Raw genomic sequence first — 15,805 nt, forward strand, 5'->3', positions numbered from 1 at the left:
TTCCTTCCTTCTAAATACCTTTACCTTCTAAATCAATAATTTTAATTTTTGAGGTGAGTTTTATTTCAAAATGAGGTTATAGCCTTCCATTTTAATGTAATTCAAAAAGATCAGTAATGGAGAGAACTTCAGAAAACAAAGGTAATCTGTCTTGAGAGCTCTTGTTTGTAATCTGATACACATATCTGGTAGGAACCTAAGGGTTCCAAGAGACCTCACAGAAATTTCTCTTTTAAGTACAGTACTTTGTGTTTTGCTTTCATTTGTTTTTTGGAGAAAAGCTCTAACTCTGCAATCTTAGGACCTTGGAAGTTCCTGCATCACTCTGGCTGTATGTCTAGCCCTTAGGAGCACATACCAGGGTTAGTGAAGCACAGGGACTTAGTTATCAAATACCCATTAACCGTAATGGAAATCACACAGCGAAGTCCTCACACAGCGAAGTCCCCACATATTCAGTGTGCTGCGAGGGAAGCAGCACACTGAATATTTACCTCTTAATGTTCTTTTAATGTATGCTTTCTTGGGTGAATATTTACTGGAGAATATTACAGGCAAGATTCCTCCTTTTATGGGCCATTTGAAGTGATTGATTTTGCCTGTGCATTCCTGTACCGTTGCTCATAATGGCTATGGCCTCTGCCAAATGTTCTTGCGTTGAAATAACAGATGCTGGGGATGGGCCAGCCGTAGCTTTGTGTTACTGGGGTCTTGAAAGCTGAGAGGACTGATGACACAGCTGGGGAGAGAGGAGAAAGGTATGTAACATAATAAGTATGATGTAGGCTTCCAACACAGTTGGATATTGAAATCACTGAGGTCTGTAACCATGGCTGTAGTCTTTTATATGAGTTGATTTTAATGGTGTTGCATCGTGTTAAGACTGATAGTCATGAAATGATATTGGCAAGAGAAGAATTCAGTTGCCCACAGCCAGTTCCAGCAGCACAGTCTATCAGAGTTCTAGGTATTTTCTTTAAATGCTGTAATAAAACCACTGTCCAAGTGATAATTTCTTACATATTTTTACCATAGTTTTAAAAATATAAATTCACATATCCTAGCCACGTGTAGATTTAAAATATTTCCCAATGAAGCCAGGAATTTCAGAATTCCTTTGCTTTACACTCTTTTGAGTATCTGAGAGAGAAAAGTTACAAAAAGATGGAGCTATCATATGATCTTAAAAAACAAAACAAAAACAAAACCCCTAAAACCTGAGGATAATACAGACATTTGAGATATTATTTGATTAGGTAATATAGCTGCATCTTTGCATGTCCCAGTATGCCTTAAAAATAAAACTTGTTAAAGGAGCTACTTACATCTGAGCAAAATAATCTCTTCAAGTGATGGGAAAGGTGGCCTATGAATCATTTATGTAAAATTCTTATGATTTTTTATAAGTTCATAAAGTACTGTTTGTCCAGAGTCCATGCTGTAGAAGAGATTGTGCTGGAATAGAATCCTATTGTTTCTTTAAAAAACTGAGACAATTTAAAGGACACATTCCAGTATGTTTTGGACAGACATTTCCATTGTATTGGCTTTTTACAGCTCACGCCGCACCACGAAAATACCAACTTTATTTTTGCTAAATAAACATCTGGACTGTGTTTGCATCTCAATAACAGTACTCCATATAATTAATAGTACTAGTTAATGCAAAGGAATGGAATCTCAGTACTAATTAAGGAAAGGGAAAAGAGGTGGTAATGTGAGAAACCTTCTTTAATCTCAAACCAGGTCATGTTTTGTAAAACAATGTCAGTCTCCATACATAGTATTTGCTGGTGCCTTCAAATTTGGCATTAGAGAAATTAATGCCTCCTAAGCCATGTGTAAAGAAAACATTGGTATATTTTTTTAAAGGCTATTTTTGAACAATATTACTTGTGTAAATGAAAATCTTTCACACTAGCTGATCTTGGCTCGGAATAAAAATAAGTCCTTTATACTTCTGAAGACGAGGGAACGGCAGTGAATATAATGTAAGATTTGCAGGAAGTGAATCTGAATAGTTCATAGGATAAATGAGTCGTATGATGGGGAATCTCCTTGTATTCTCTTCTCCGCACAAACTCACAGAAATGCAGTTCCTTGCTCTTGTAGTCAGGGAATAGCATGAAAGATTCCCCCCACCCCCCCTTAGAATAGCATGGAAGTTCTCTCTCTTTCTCTCTCTCTGGTGCAAGAAGCACCAGAGAAGCAGGGGATGGATTTTGGCCAATGGGTTCCGTGGAGGAGGTATGTTTTTAACCACAAGAGGGAGATAGGTAGTAGGGGGATATAAAAGACCCCCTAAAATAAGGCTCCTGCTACTGTGGGAGCCCCAGCATTCCAAGTGCAAAGTCCTCATGTGGGTCAACAAGAGGCTCGTTGAGAGAATTTCAGATCTGGAATGAAACTTAAGAGGTCTGCTGGTACAGTGACATCATTCTCCAGAAGAGGAAACTAGGGCTTTAGTGAAGTAACCTACATCAATTATTACTAAAGCAAACTGTCTTTAAGTTTCTCTTGTTGGTATCTTTTTTGTTTGAACGACGCAGTTTTTGGTTTTCAATGTTGTCATTTGGAGCATTTCTGCATATTGGAAAATGTCATAGCTGTTCTTGAAGACTGAGGGTTCAAAAAATGCAATGCAACGTTTCCAAGCCAAATATCGTCGCATGCTAACGATGAGCATTGGGAACACCGCAACTCATCTCCCAGTTCTGGGCCTTTTCCAACCATCACTCAGGATTAAAGAATTAGGAAGGATAAATTACCACATAATCATAATCTATAAAAATACTGGCCGAGAACACACTAAAAAACTCTCAATAAATAAATATTGGGCATTTGCTTATGAAAGTCAGTGAAGATACACTCTTCAGAAATCATGTCCATACTTTCAGGCTGCTTTATACAAATCACACATACAGAGTCCAACAAACGGCAAAGGTTCAGGTTAGGATACAATTTGATAGAAAAATGACTTTTGACGTGGTATTTCTACAAAGGAATACAATTAATGTTGAGTTCCTAATGTCTCAGTTTCGAAGGCAATACTTAAAGAGATCCAAAATGTTTTTAGCCGTGGCAACATCATTTAGATGAGAGTTCAGCCCCTACAGTAACCCCTTTTGAAAGGGACGACACTCATTAGGATGTATTCATTCTGGAATTTTCCCTTACAAACCAACTGCACTGCTGTGTAGTCACGCCTCGGAGGCACCTGTACATGGTACTTCTTGAGAACTGAAGCTACCCCGGCGACCCATTCTGTTCCTCTTTCGTGTCTCGTGTTTCAAGAAGTTCAGTGGCCTGATGTCTGATACAGTGGGTTCTTGGGATATCCATCTGGCCACACACATTCCTCAGAACACAGGTTTATTCCCAGGATGACTTATAGCAAGTGATTCTGGTTTCCAGTCTGGTTGAAAAAAGTGAATATTGAATGTCTGTGCCCAGTTCTTAAAGACTCGTTTCTCTGTGATAAAGCGGTGATGACTGCCCTTCCGTCCTCGCTCGTGGGAGAGGTACATCGTACATTCATCAGGTCCAAGAGGTTCGTAATAGTGGTAAGGTACTGAAGGGTGATTGGGATCCCTGTAGGAGGAAAACGAGATAACTGATTAAAGCCAAAAAAAAAAAAAATTCCTTTCACAGATTTAAGTAAGATGTTATCTTTAATAAGCCGATAAACACAAACCATACTTTCAAGTTAAATGAATTCAACAAACGGTTTTGCTGATGTTTAAGCAATATGCACGTGAAGAGGATCTGAGGCTGTGAAATAAACTCAGCGACCATCATTATCAAACAGCAAGATTAAACGTGAGCCTGTAGGATGTTCAGGCTTTTGGGATTTGGAAACTACGTAGTCCTAAGAGCCAGCTATAGTTATGATTTCCACTCTTGCCCCACACAGTCTGTTTAGCACAAACAGCTATGAAGGTATTTACAAAACAAAAACACATCATCCTCCTTCCCCAGCCCAGCCCCACTCCAAACCCTCCAGGGGCTTCCACTGCCACTAAGAGCGTGGCCTACAGGGTGTTCCGTGATCTGGCTCCTCTCCAGAGCCTTCTCCTAATCCACTTGACCTTGCCTGCTATGCTCCCGCCTTACTGGCCTCTCCGGTGGTCATCTCGACCAAGCTGGTCCCTCGCCTGAGGCCTTGGTTATTGAGGGCAGTCACCTGGCTGGAACGTTCTCCCATCAGCTCACTCCTTCTCACTGCTGGGGATCAATGCAAATGTATCCTCCTCGGAGAGGGCTTACCTGATGCCTGCCCCTTCTCTCTATCTCACTTGCATTTATTTCCCTTGTGGCATTAATCATTCTCTGGAACTGCTGTCGTTGTTTACTTGCTTATTGTCTGTTCATGAGAGCAGGCCTTTGTCTTGTTCTTAGCAGGCGCTCAATAACTATTTTTTGAAGTTCTGTTGTTGAAAGAAATTTATATGGAGTTAGCAGCTAAACGGCAGGCCTCTAAAGACAATTCTTCCTCCAGGTATGGAAAGTGGATGATCCAAGTTTGATCGCACGGGAGAAACTCAGCAGGCACGACGCCACCATTTTTCTCTTGCTGTTTTAGACGGACAATGTACTTAAACCTAGAGTCTCTACATTGAGAAAGTCCAAATCTTCAACCCCTGCTGTGTAGCCCGAGAGTCCCCACATTTTTCGGTCTCTATATCCCTGTCTCCGCCTCATAGGAGAAACACTGGCTCATTTGTTCAAGGTAATGTGAACAGGATTAACATGTGGTGGTGGTGAGCGCCCTGATGTAGGGTTACTAAAATATCTCACCCCCAAAGAGGTCTGGTCTCAGACTGGGTTCCATTCCACCCCACCTCTTCTGTCTTGAAGTCTAAATGATAAGAGCAGTCAAGATATCCCAGCAGATAAACCTTCCTACCTTCACCTACACTCACCAAGCGGCCTTGTTGCAAGACTAAGCTCTTCTTGGTCTCTTCTTAGCACTTCTCTTAAAAAGTGTCCCAGCTTCCTGCAAACCACCTTACAGCGTTTGATGCCCTGGGGTCTCCCTCCCAGCACTCAGCTTTGCTCTAAGTACAGTAACTTGGTTTCCCAGAGATGCTCATCCTGCTAGATACCTATTCGTTTTCTTCAGAAGAGATCAATACACAAATGGCTTTTAGAGTAGCAAGTTTTCTGGGGTCAGGGATCGAAGTCTTTTATCAAGAGGGGTGTCGAGTTCATGGCTCTGAAGACAATAAACCTTTGAGCTTCCTCTCCTGAGGTTAAAGTTCTTCCAGGAAGAGAGATTTACTTTTGTCGTGCAGCATTTAAACATTCCTCATCCTGGGTTGGATGCTGCGCTGAGTTAATAGTTTGCATCTCTATTATGCCTGTGTCAGAAGTATCTCTATGTTCTATAGTGAGACATCAGATCCCGTCCTGTCCAGTTATTATAGAGTTTGCTTATTTACTTACCCTAGAAATTGAAACCCCTTAAAATTTTAATAGAAGGTATTTTCAATATAGAAAGTGCATGGTAGGAAAAATTCAAGTTGGAACGGACCACTATGAAGAAACAAAATAAAAAAAAGAGAAATAGAAATTTGTGGGACAAGTCTCCCCAGATTCATATGGCATAATCTGGGGAACCGTGCTAAATTCATGTTGCCATGGTAAACTTGGGGTTAAGCTTTTATTCCAGTACGGATCATGTTTTAAATCTGATTCATCTAAGTTTTGGACATATTATTGGCATCAATCTGACTAAAGAGGCAATCAGGTTTCTAAAAATATCATGAGATTGATTTGACACCTAGGCATAGAGGGAAATTGGAAACCAGATAAAGGATGCTATAGGATCAATTTCCTTATTCAGGAAGACCATCTCCTTGAATGAAAATGTATCTGGCTCCACACTGCTCTCCTAAAGGGAGAATTAAATTTACATATTTGGTTCTGATGGTTTCAAAGGTGTCCAAATAACTGAGGGTTGTCTCCATGCTTTAAACCTTTGTCCAAATGGCAGAAAAGGGCTTGATGGGACTTAGAAGGCAGAGCCGAAGCAACTGCAGGGACAGCTCTGCTGTAGGTTGTCAGCCTGCCATCAGGTGTCATCCACTGTGCCGTTCAGAAAGCCCTTCTTTCAGAAAGTTCAAGCTTATAACTCCTTAAGCCTTTTTTCCCAAGCCTGACTTTCTAAAGTTTGCCATAGTTTTTTTCCCCTCCACCTGATCCAAATGAAAACAGCGATAAAAATCAGCAGACTTTCCACATCAGGAGGCTACTACTGTAAAAGAGAGGATTCTGGAGCTCAGGTTGCTGTCTGGGGTCAGGGGATGCTCAGGGAGAGAAGGTGCAGGGGTGCGGGCTGTGTGGGCATGATAATCACAGAGCCAGTTCCCTAAGTGGCAGCAGCCTCTCATCAGCCCTCCAGGGGCCAGTGAGGGAACAAATCCTGCAGAATAATGTGAAGAAGGATTGTTTTTTCTCTACAGAGAAAGCAGGTAGGGAGAATGAAAGAACTACCATGTAGTGCACAGGTATTAAAGAAATACCATGGCCTATGTTCCACCTCCATAGAGTCTGGTTTAATTGATTTGGAGAGGGTCCCAGGCATAGGTATTTTAAAAAGTGCCTTAGGTTTGAGTATCAAAATAAATAATGGCAGTATTGGATTATAAGTCCCATAAAATAAAACTGAATAAATATCCATGAGTCCATGATGATTTCAATAAATTACTGAATAAATAAATAAATGAAATACAGAATAATTCCAATTAATAATCTAGAAAGAATGAGGGAATAGAAAATCACCATTAGAACAATGCAGTAATTGTTGCAGGCAAGATGCACAGATGAATGGAATATGAGAGAGGAAAAGCATGAGGAGAAATAGGTTATTTGCATAAAGTCCCCCCAATGTATTTATTAATGATAGAGGGAAAAATTGTAACTTTACAGTGAGTAAACCTGGCAGACACCACCTTCACCAAGTGACCAAGGTTAACATTGCCAGTAATAAGACATTTTGACATCATGTACCTCTTGATATGAAATGCTATTGCTTCTGTGGTATCCTTCTCAGTAATGCATAGCCTCAATCTAATAATTAGAAACTATCACACAAATCCAAAGTGATGGACATCCTACAATGACCAGAATTCTTCAAATGTGTCGGAGTCATGAAAGATAAGGAAAGACTGAGGAACAGTCACAGACTGGAGGAGACTAATGAGACATGATAAGAAAATGCAAAGGGATCCTGGATTGGGTTCTGCAGGAGAAAAATGACATCAGTAGGAAAAATGGTGAAGTGTGGATAAAGTTTGAAATTTATTTAAGAGTACTGTACCGGTGTTAATTTCTTAGTTTTGATAATTTTGATAATTGGACCAAAATGGTAACATTAGGGGAAGCTGGGTGAAGGGTATACAGGAACTCTCTGTACAGTTTTTGCAACATTTTCTGTAAGTCTAAAACTTTTTCGAAACAAAAAAATTTAAAAAGGTAACAATGTTATAAAGTTCTGTAGGAGATTCTAATATGCAGCCAGGTTTAAGAAGGCTGATTTAGTTAAATACCTGCTAAGCCTCAGTGCTTAGCTTATATTAGCTCCTTTATTCTCCATCAGGCGTCTAAGGTTAAGTATCACTACTCCGTGTGATGGGTGAGCATCTGGCACCCAGGGTGAGAATCCGGCGCCCAGGGTGAGAGTCCTGCACCTGGTTTAAGCACACAGCCTCACTCATGGGCCATCCAAGATTCTAGACTTGACTCACATAGCGCTCAGTACTCCACATGGACTAACATTTAATCCTCACGTCGCCCTAGTGAGAGAGGTACTGTTATTACCTCTGTTTTACAAATGAGAAAACTCATACCCAGAGAAATTGAAGAAGTTTCAGGGCCCAGATCTCAACCAAAGCTGTACTCTTAAGAGTGAGGCTCTGTGTCTTGGAAAAATTCCTGTGCCACCAGGTGGCTGTCTGCACTAATGGCACCCCAGGTTCCCACTGGGTTGGCACCACATGGTTGAGAGCAACTCTGTCCTTGCTGCATTCTCCCAAGCACCCACCTACAGAGGTGCCCCGTGCCTGGTGGGCACTGTGCAGCGGGTCAGGGTGCGAAGCACAGGCCTCATGCTCATTTACAATTCTGCCCACTGATATGTTATCAATGGCAGCAGGAGTTGGTGACGTGCCATTTTAAATCTTCTAAAGCTAGGCTGTGCAATTGGAAAGAAACCTTGTATCATTAACAGGTAAGGGTGGATATTTCCATTTCCGGGTATGATCTAGGTTGACCCTGATCTCCCAGTTTGGGCTGGACAATCTAGAAGACTACAAAGATCCCGATGAAAGAATGGTGCTTTTGCCTCTCTTGAGAGCTCTCAGATACTCTCTCCAAACACACTTTTATTCTTGGCATGGTATACAGTACCATATAGCAGGTAGTCAGGAACTGTTTGAGGAATAGTGTTGAATCAGTAGCTGTCAAGTACCTCGGTTGTTCGGAAACTGGCTTGCACTGGGGGTCTTGGGGACAGTACGGAGCATTCAGAAGGAAATGTTCCCCTAACAGGCCTTCCTACACAGCTGCTTCAGGCCCGGGAGGCCCCATGAACCACCTTTATTCTGTTGCCTCCATTTCTTGTTTTTACAGCCTCTTTTGGAAGGAAACTGCCACCCACCTTGGAAGCCAGTGAAATAATACTTGTGTTTCTGGGGCACAAAAAGTGCCGAGAGCCTGCAGCTGCCCACCCGTCATGGGTCAAAGGCCCAAGTGAGTCGCCTGAACCCCATATCCACACCCAACCGCTCAGGCAGCTCAGGTGGTGCCATAACGTCTCATAACAGATGCACTGTAGCCATGGGAGAGAGGAAGGTAATGAAAACACCCAGTGACCAGTAAGTTGGTTAAATTATAGCAAAGATAGAAGAAGAAATTATGGCAAAGTTAAGCATCTATGAAAAAAAAAGTACAACAATGTATTTTAAGTTCACTTCATAAAATGTGAACCACGTGGATGCATTATATTCCATACCCGTCCTCTGTGAGCATCTGATGCTACAGGGTAGACTGTTGCCAAGTAGGAACTTGCCCTGTAATGCTGGCAGCTTTATTAATGTTCACTAGCTAATAACTCGAGCAGAATCAACTCTGATATTCACGATACCTTTGAGATGTCCTTCACATTATGGATAAGATATTAATTTAGTTCCATGACAGTGATTACTCTGAGTCGTTACTCTGCTAATTAATCCTCAAGAAATGATGGGTAACAGAGAGTTGTAAACTTGGTAATGTGTTAAGTATGACCAGAAATATGACTGTTGGATAGAATTTAAATGCTTGGCCCATTATTATCACAAATAATTTACAATGGGAAATGAGATTAAAAATACTCACCATCACTTAGTTTGGAAAGCAATGATAACAGAGCTTTGCCATTGCAATTTATAGTCCATCTAGAGAGAATGGATTTGCCTTCCCATATGGATACGGCATGATTTAAAGGTCTATGTCCCCATAATAATATATTTTGAGGCTGTCTCTGGTGTGACACGACATTAATTTTCTCTGGCTTTCTGAACACTGATGAGCCCGGAGTCCAGTGATAGAGGCAGGATGGAGACTGATGCCTCATGCCTGAGGACCCAGTGCTGGCCTTGGCTGGGAATGATACAGGCAGCCACCATGACTTCTTTGGACCCTTGAAATCGGTACTTGCCACTGGCTACTTATACTCTTCACTCACCTGGCACTTTTGATCTCGGAATAAATATAGAATCAGTCTTCTAAACACCGTCAAGGAAAGGAAGGTTTTTATTTATTCGTTGAGTTAATCAATACTGAATACGTACTACGTGCCAGACACAATGGCAAGAGCTAGGGACACAAACGTGGCTTGAGACAGGACCCCTTCCCTTGAGGAGATTACAGGCTGATGAAGGAGATGGATATGTCACTTAGTTAGCTGAGGCAGAGGGGAAGGTGGCAGAGGCCCCAGTAGGGGTCCAGGTGGGGTCTGACTCAGATAGGAAGGCAAGGAAAGCTTGGAGGAAGAGGACCTCCAAAGCAGTGGAGGGAGGGGTTAAGAGTGTTAGCTCTTGAGCCCTGAAGACCTGAATTCAAATCCCAGCTCCATCACTTACCTGCCCCACGACTTTGGCCAGTTGTTTCATGTCCTCAAGCTTCATATGTAAAATGGCGATAATAATAATGTTGATCTCCTGGGATTATCATAAAGGTTCCATGAAACGGCACCCGTACTCGTACTCAGCACAGCACCAGCATGTGGTATGTGCAGAAAAACTATCAGCCATTAATATCACGGTGAAGAACCGGTAGCGATCAGCCAGATTAAGAAGGAGGGGCTGGGTGTTCCGAGATGAGGGCAAAGGGACAGGTGTGTGCAGGGTGAGCTCCTTCTTGAGTTCCTCAGCACGGCTAAAACAAGTCTGTGAGTAGAGGAGACGAGACTAAGGTGGCTGCAGAGGTCAGGTCCTGAGGACTTGTGTGCTAAGCTAGGGAGCGTGAACTTTCTTCTAAAAGCTGTGGGGACCTACGGAGGGCTTTAAGTGACAGAGTCAGACTTGCGGTTTATCCAACAGCACAGTGGTGTTTGGAGAGGAAAGAGAAAGACCAGAGTTGGGGAGAGCGGTCAGGAGGCTACTGCAGCGCCAGATTAAGGAGGAAACGGTTGCACGCCAGTCACGTGACTTTTAGTCAGCGTTAGATTCTGCCAGGTTTCGAATAGCATGTCCTTCATCTGCCACCATGGCCATTTATACATTCACTGTTTCCATTTGTGGTGTTAAATATGAACGTGGGGTTATTCGTCTCCCTAAGGAGTCCATGTGCTTAGTAGTTTAGAGGCTACTGGAAATCTTCTTGCCAATGAATGATTCCTGGAAGTAAAACTGGCCCTTTGGGTGGGAGGGATGAGAAGGCCAGACCTCCAGGAGAGCTGGATGGAAAATTACAGCTCCAGGCTTGTAGGAGTGAACCCACCCACACGTCTTAGAAGTCAGGCACTCATGGATTGCTCAGCTGTCTGCTCCCAGGATATAATTTAGTCCCCTACCGCACCTCCCTATATATCCCAGCATATAGCAGCTGACATTCCCTTTGGGTCACTGCCACGCTAAGCTGATGGAAATGACTGCAGAAGTAGTCCAGCGTTTGGTCCTCCTGTGCCTTGGTTTCCTTGGCAGGGAGAAGGTGATGACTCTATTCTCCTTAAAAGTGTGTGAGAGTGTGATTTAGATTGGAAAGCGGCATGACCGTATCTTAGACCAGAGGTCCTCAAGGCTGTCAATGTTCTTATTTGCCATGGGACCCTTTGTGATATGAGAGCCCATAGGTAAAACAGGGAGAAGTTCATCTGCTGCCGATGAAGTGGCGCAGGAGGGAGCAATGTTCTTTCATCTTAGCTCCTTGCCCTTGTTCCACTGGATCAGGTCAGGAGAAAGCCAGAGCTGGATGTTTCAATAAAGCCCTGCACATCAGAGACTACGACAGGCAGAACGTGAATATTTTCTCCCACAGGAACCTTGGGAACCTTCTGTCCCTTATGACTGAATTGTGTCCAAGTGACACGCAGGAGACTGAAGGCGGGAACCCTGTCTCATTCATCTTTGATTATGTCCCTAAGTGCCCAACATAAGTTAGGTTAATGAATCAAAGTCTCTGTGATTTGTTTAGTAAATGACTTCTTTTGAGGGTCCTAGCTGTATCTCAAAGTCTGGAAAGGTTAATTTACCCAAAAAGGGCAGTTGGCTCTCCTTTGGTTTGCTGAACCCTGGCCCCATGTGCCTAACTCTTCATTCCAGTGAGAGACTGGGCATAAAGAAGCCACAGAATGGGGGGTGTCTGCTGTGAGCAGCCCGTGGGGTGTCCTGCAAGGAGCTGGAGGGAAAGTGGGACCCAATTCACATGGGAGCCTTTCGTGTCCTTGGCCCTCCCTGTCAACCAAGCACCATTCATTAGTGCTCGCCAGACAGCTCCTTAAAATGTGCTCATGGGTGCATACCCGCTGATGAGTGAGCCCTTTCTCCTCGTAAATTTATCCACGCTTAATGTACACCAGCACTGTGTCAAGAATTCCTCATCTATTATGTCGTGGAATTATCATATAACCCCGTGAGGTAAGTACTAATGTCATGATCATCTGTACACATGGAAACTACGGCTTCTGAGCCGGTCATTAAGTAACCTGCCCACGGTAACTAAGGCTCAGTGAGGTTGAATAATTTTCTCAAGGCCACATAGCTTCTGACCTTGAGAAATATGGCTCATTTTCGGTCATATAAACACCCTTTGACTACAGCACGAGAGAGAGAGGACAGGGCCATTCATTCACTCAGTATGTATGGAGCATCTGCTATAGGTCAGGACGGTACTGATCTACTGTCCTGTGCACCATGGCTCCAACAGTGATCCCAACACACAAAAGTCTCTGCCCTCGAGGTGTGTATATTCTGGTGGACTCAACCAGCATGAGGTCTGTCATCTCACAAAAGCTTCCCTACCACTTTTGGCCCCGGTGATAGCTTATCTCCCTAAGTCCTACAGCTCATGACACATGTACCCTGCTGGCCTTAGAGTTCTTAGCTTCTTTCAAAATCAAGACAAAGGGAGAATGATCAGACTAGTAGCTGGATTAACTTATAAGTTGCTTTTTCATTTTCTGGTGGTGATACTGTTTGCAAGAGTCATTTTGACTCCAAGTGGCTTAGCTGTGCTTGTTAGATTTCTGTGTGGGTAACGCTTATCATAAGCCTCCAGGAAGCAAGAGCTGTGGCCTGTTCATTGAACCCCTCCCAAAATTCTTGGTACCTTTCAGGGCAATTCTCAAGGGCTTAGGATAATATTAATAATTATTTTATATATTTTATGTATAATATTAAAGTATTAGTAACACTAATGTTATTAATAATCTTTCCTGAGCACTAACTGTGTGCTGGGCACTGTGTCAAACGTTCTACTGCCATGATCCCATTTAATCCTCACCATGACCTGTTTGCTTTATTATTATTTTCTTATGCCCATTTTGCAGATGAGGACAGCAAGGTTCAAGGTAGGAACTGGGTGCCTGGTGGTTCAGCCCATGTGTCCTGGACGTGAAGATGAAAGGAACCTGGGAATCAATCTTTACTGCTCCTTCCTTTCTTACCCTTCCTAAACAGGCATCAGGACTGAAGAGGGTGCCGTCACCAGCCTAACCCTCTGCACCAGAGGATGCCCAGAACACTTCTTCACTCTCTCTGATAGGACACTGGGGTTAGGGATCCTTCTGATGAGTCCTGGCCAAAATCATCTTATGAGAACAACTGTTGAACCTTTGGGATGGTGGCTGAGGAACAGAAATTCAGAGCGGCTGCCAACATACGGTGCACGGACGGTATCTTGACTTCCTTGCTAGTGTCATCGTATAAATTATTCCCATCCTAAGTGCACCAAGCCGTGATGAACTAAATCTGAGTAAGAGAAATGACAGGTTAACTTGCCTTTCATTTGTTTTCCATAATAAGTGCAATATTTCCTTGAACACTTTAAGTCATTAACATTTCAATTTATTCATGCTCTTTTTCTCTGGTGCCCTAATGGCAATATTACATAATTATATCTGCCATCTAACCATCAGCTTTGATGGCTCTTTGCATGCCCAAAGGGGCCACTGCCACTGCCTTTGTTAGCCTGTTGGTTTGAGGAGGCAGTTGGCTTTTTTGCACCATCTTACCTACTTTTTTGCACAGAGGTTGTTAAAGGGGAAAACAAGGCCAGTGCATTAAGTGACGAGGAACTGGGTGAGGGTCCAAGCTCACTCTGGCCATGTACTAGGCGCTGTTCCAAGCACTTTACATGTATTCACTTATTTAATCCACCTCCAATCCTCTGAGGCAGAGTCTATTATTATCATCACATCCACTTCTAATGGCGAGGAAGCTGAGACACAGAGAGAATGAGTGACCTACTCAAGGTCGCACTAGGTTAGTAAGTGGCAGGGCTGGGCTTTGAACCTGTGCCGTCTGCGTCCAAACTCCACCCACTTCCTTACTACATCATGTCTTCCCTGGGGATGCATGAGTCCAGGCAGATTTCAAAGGCCTGCTCTGTCCACCCCTTTCCTTCTCCCCTGTGACCTGACTCTTACATATAAACTAGTACTGCTGCTGTGTGGTCTTTGGATTAAAAAGGGTGGGAGAAAAGTGGCAAAGTGATAATGGCACAATTAAGTATGCTTCATCATTCTTGCATCAAACCTCCAAATGGTAGACTTTGCCTAAAGGCTCACAGACATTGAGAAGTTGTTAGGTTTAAAACACATGAAGGTATAAGCAAGCATAAATTTTAATGAACAAGTTTAAAATGCCCTCCCACCCCAGATCTTACCTTTTAAAGATCACGACTGAGGCCATGTGCAGGTCAGCAGGCATGCCTGAAGACTAGGAAACTTTCTGATTTTATTGGCATCGCTCCTTTAGGTTACAGGTGAATTTCAATTGGCCTTCCACAAATCAGGCCCTGAATATTTCTCAGTGTGTCTGTTAGTACACACCAAACTCTACCTGGGCACATGCCAGGGGGTAACTTAAGGTAGCAACAGAAATTATTATTACATCAAAATAATTATGCCTGTGCTTTTGGTCTTAGAAACACAAACCGAGGCTACTGATGTGGAAAGGGAAAGGGACTAAGAGAAATATTTTAATTTTGGAAAACAGGCCTTAACCATCAAAGAAATTGCCCTCTTTAATTCATTAAAAATTACCACATTCTTTTCAAATGAGAATAAAACTAATATATATATTTTTAATGAATGAATGAATGAATTTATTTATTTTGGGCTGCGTTGGGTCTTTGTTGCTGTGCACGGGCTTTCTCTAGTTGTGGTGAGCGGGGGCTACTCTTCATTGCAGTGCGCGGCTTCTCATCGCGGTGGCTTCCCTTATTGCGGAGCACGGGCTCTAGGCACGCGGGCCTCAGTAGTTGTGGCTCACAGGCTCTAGAGCTCAGGCTCAGTAGTTGTGGCTTACAGGCTTAGTTCTCCGCGGCATGTGGGATCTTCTCGGAGCAGGGATTGAACCCGTGTTCCCTGCATTGGCAGGCGGATTCTTAACCACTGCACCACCAGGGAAGTCCCCAGAACGAATATTTCTTAATGCTTGTTCATTGTTAATATTATGCCAATTACTGCATTACTTTTGGTTGATAAATATTCAGAGGATAAATGAAGCCCACAAGATGGATTAATTCTCCAGCAGTACAAACAAAAACTTTCAATATTTTATATCACATAATTAAATGCCGTTTGCTTAGAACCAGGACTTGGGACATGTTAATTAATTGCTTCAAGAGACAGTAAGACATGTTTCATGGTTGATAGTTGGAATCAGATATTTATAAACACTGCACAACACTGCTGATGAATTACATTTGCAGAATAAATCCTACCTGCAGAAGTCTGGGGGCACCATGCCATAAACATTGATCCTGTCACAGAGCTCCAGGGCAATCGTCATTGTGAACCAGCCAGTGCTGAGCCAAGTGTTGGAGATCTTCCTGGAAGGAACAACAGTTAAGTGTGAAAGCTGGTAAAATAATCATTATACCCACTCCATCTTAAATCTTTTCTGGAACAAGGCTGACTATAAACACACACACTCTCTCTCTCTCTCCATTTGGTAAACTCTCTCTCTCACTCTCTCTCTATCTGCTAAAGCTGGAACTTTAGCAGATAGAAATCTGTTACTCATACCACCATATTCCATGATAATATGATAAATGATGTCAGTACTCCATCATGGTGGATTCTCAAGGGACTTCTACA

General features: G+C 42.8%; 1 protein-coding gene across 2 annotated transcripts in view; it reads right to left on the reverse strand.

The window, feature by feature from the left end:
- Positions 1 to 2,930: 2,930 nt before the first annotated feature.
- Positions 2,931 to 15,805, reverse strand: part of ST6GALNAC5 (ST6 N-acetylgalactosaminide alpha-2,6-sialyltransferase 5) — a 173,151-nt gene continuing 160,276 nt past the window's right edge. Inside the window, exons 4-5 of one of the 2 annotated variants that reach the window (XM_022581058.2) lie at positions 15,430 to 15,537; positions 2,931 to 3,591 (exon numbers count right to left, since the gene is read on the reverse strand). In XM_022581058.2, the coding sequence (XP_022436766.1) occupies positions 3,360 to 3,591; positions 15,430 to 15,537 (340 nt within the window). In that variant the 3' untranslated portion in view covers positions 2,931 to 3,359. Of the gene's footprint in view, positions 3,592 to 15,429; positions 15,538 to 15,805 lie in introns of those variants that run through there. The other variant, XM_089920818.1, reaches the window with a different exon arrangement.

Source organism: Delphinapterus leucas, chromosome 1 (genome assembly GCF_059928025.1).
Source record: "Delphinapterus leucas isolate spDelLeu-1000000601 "Yukka" chromosome 1, BTC_Dleu_Yukka2, whole genome shotgun sequence".
Taxonomy (NCBI): Eukaryota; Metazoa; Chordata; class Mammalia; order Artiodactyla; family Monodontidae; genus Delphinapterus; species Delphinapterus leucas.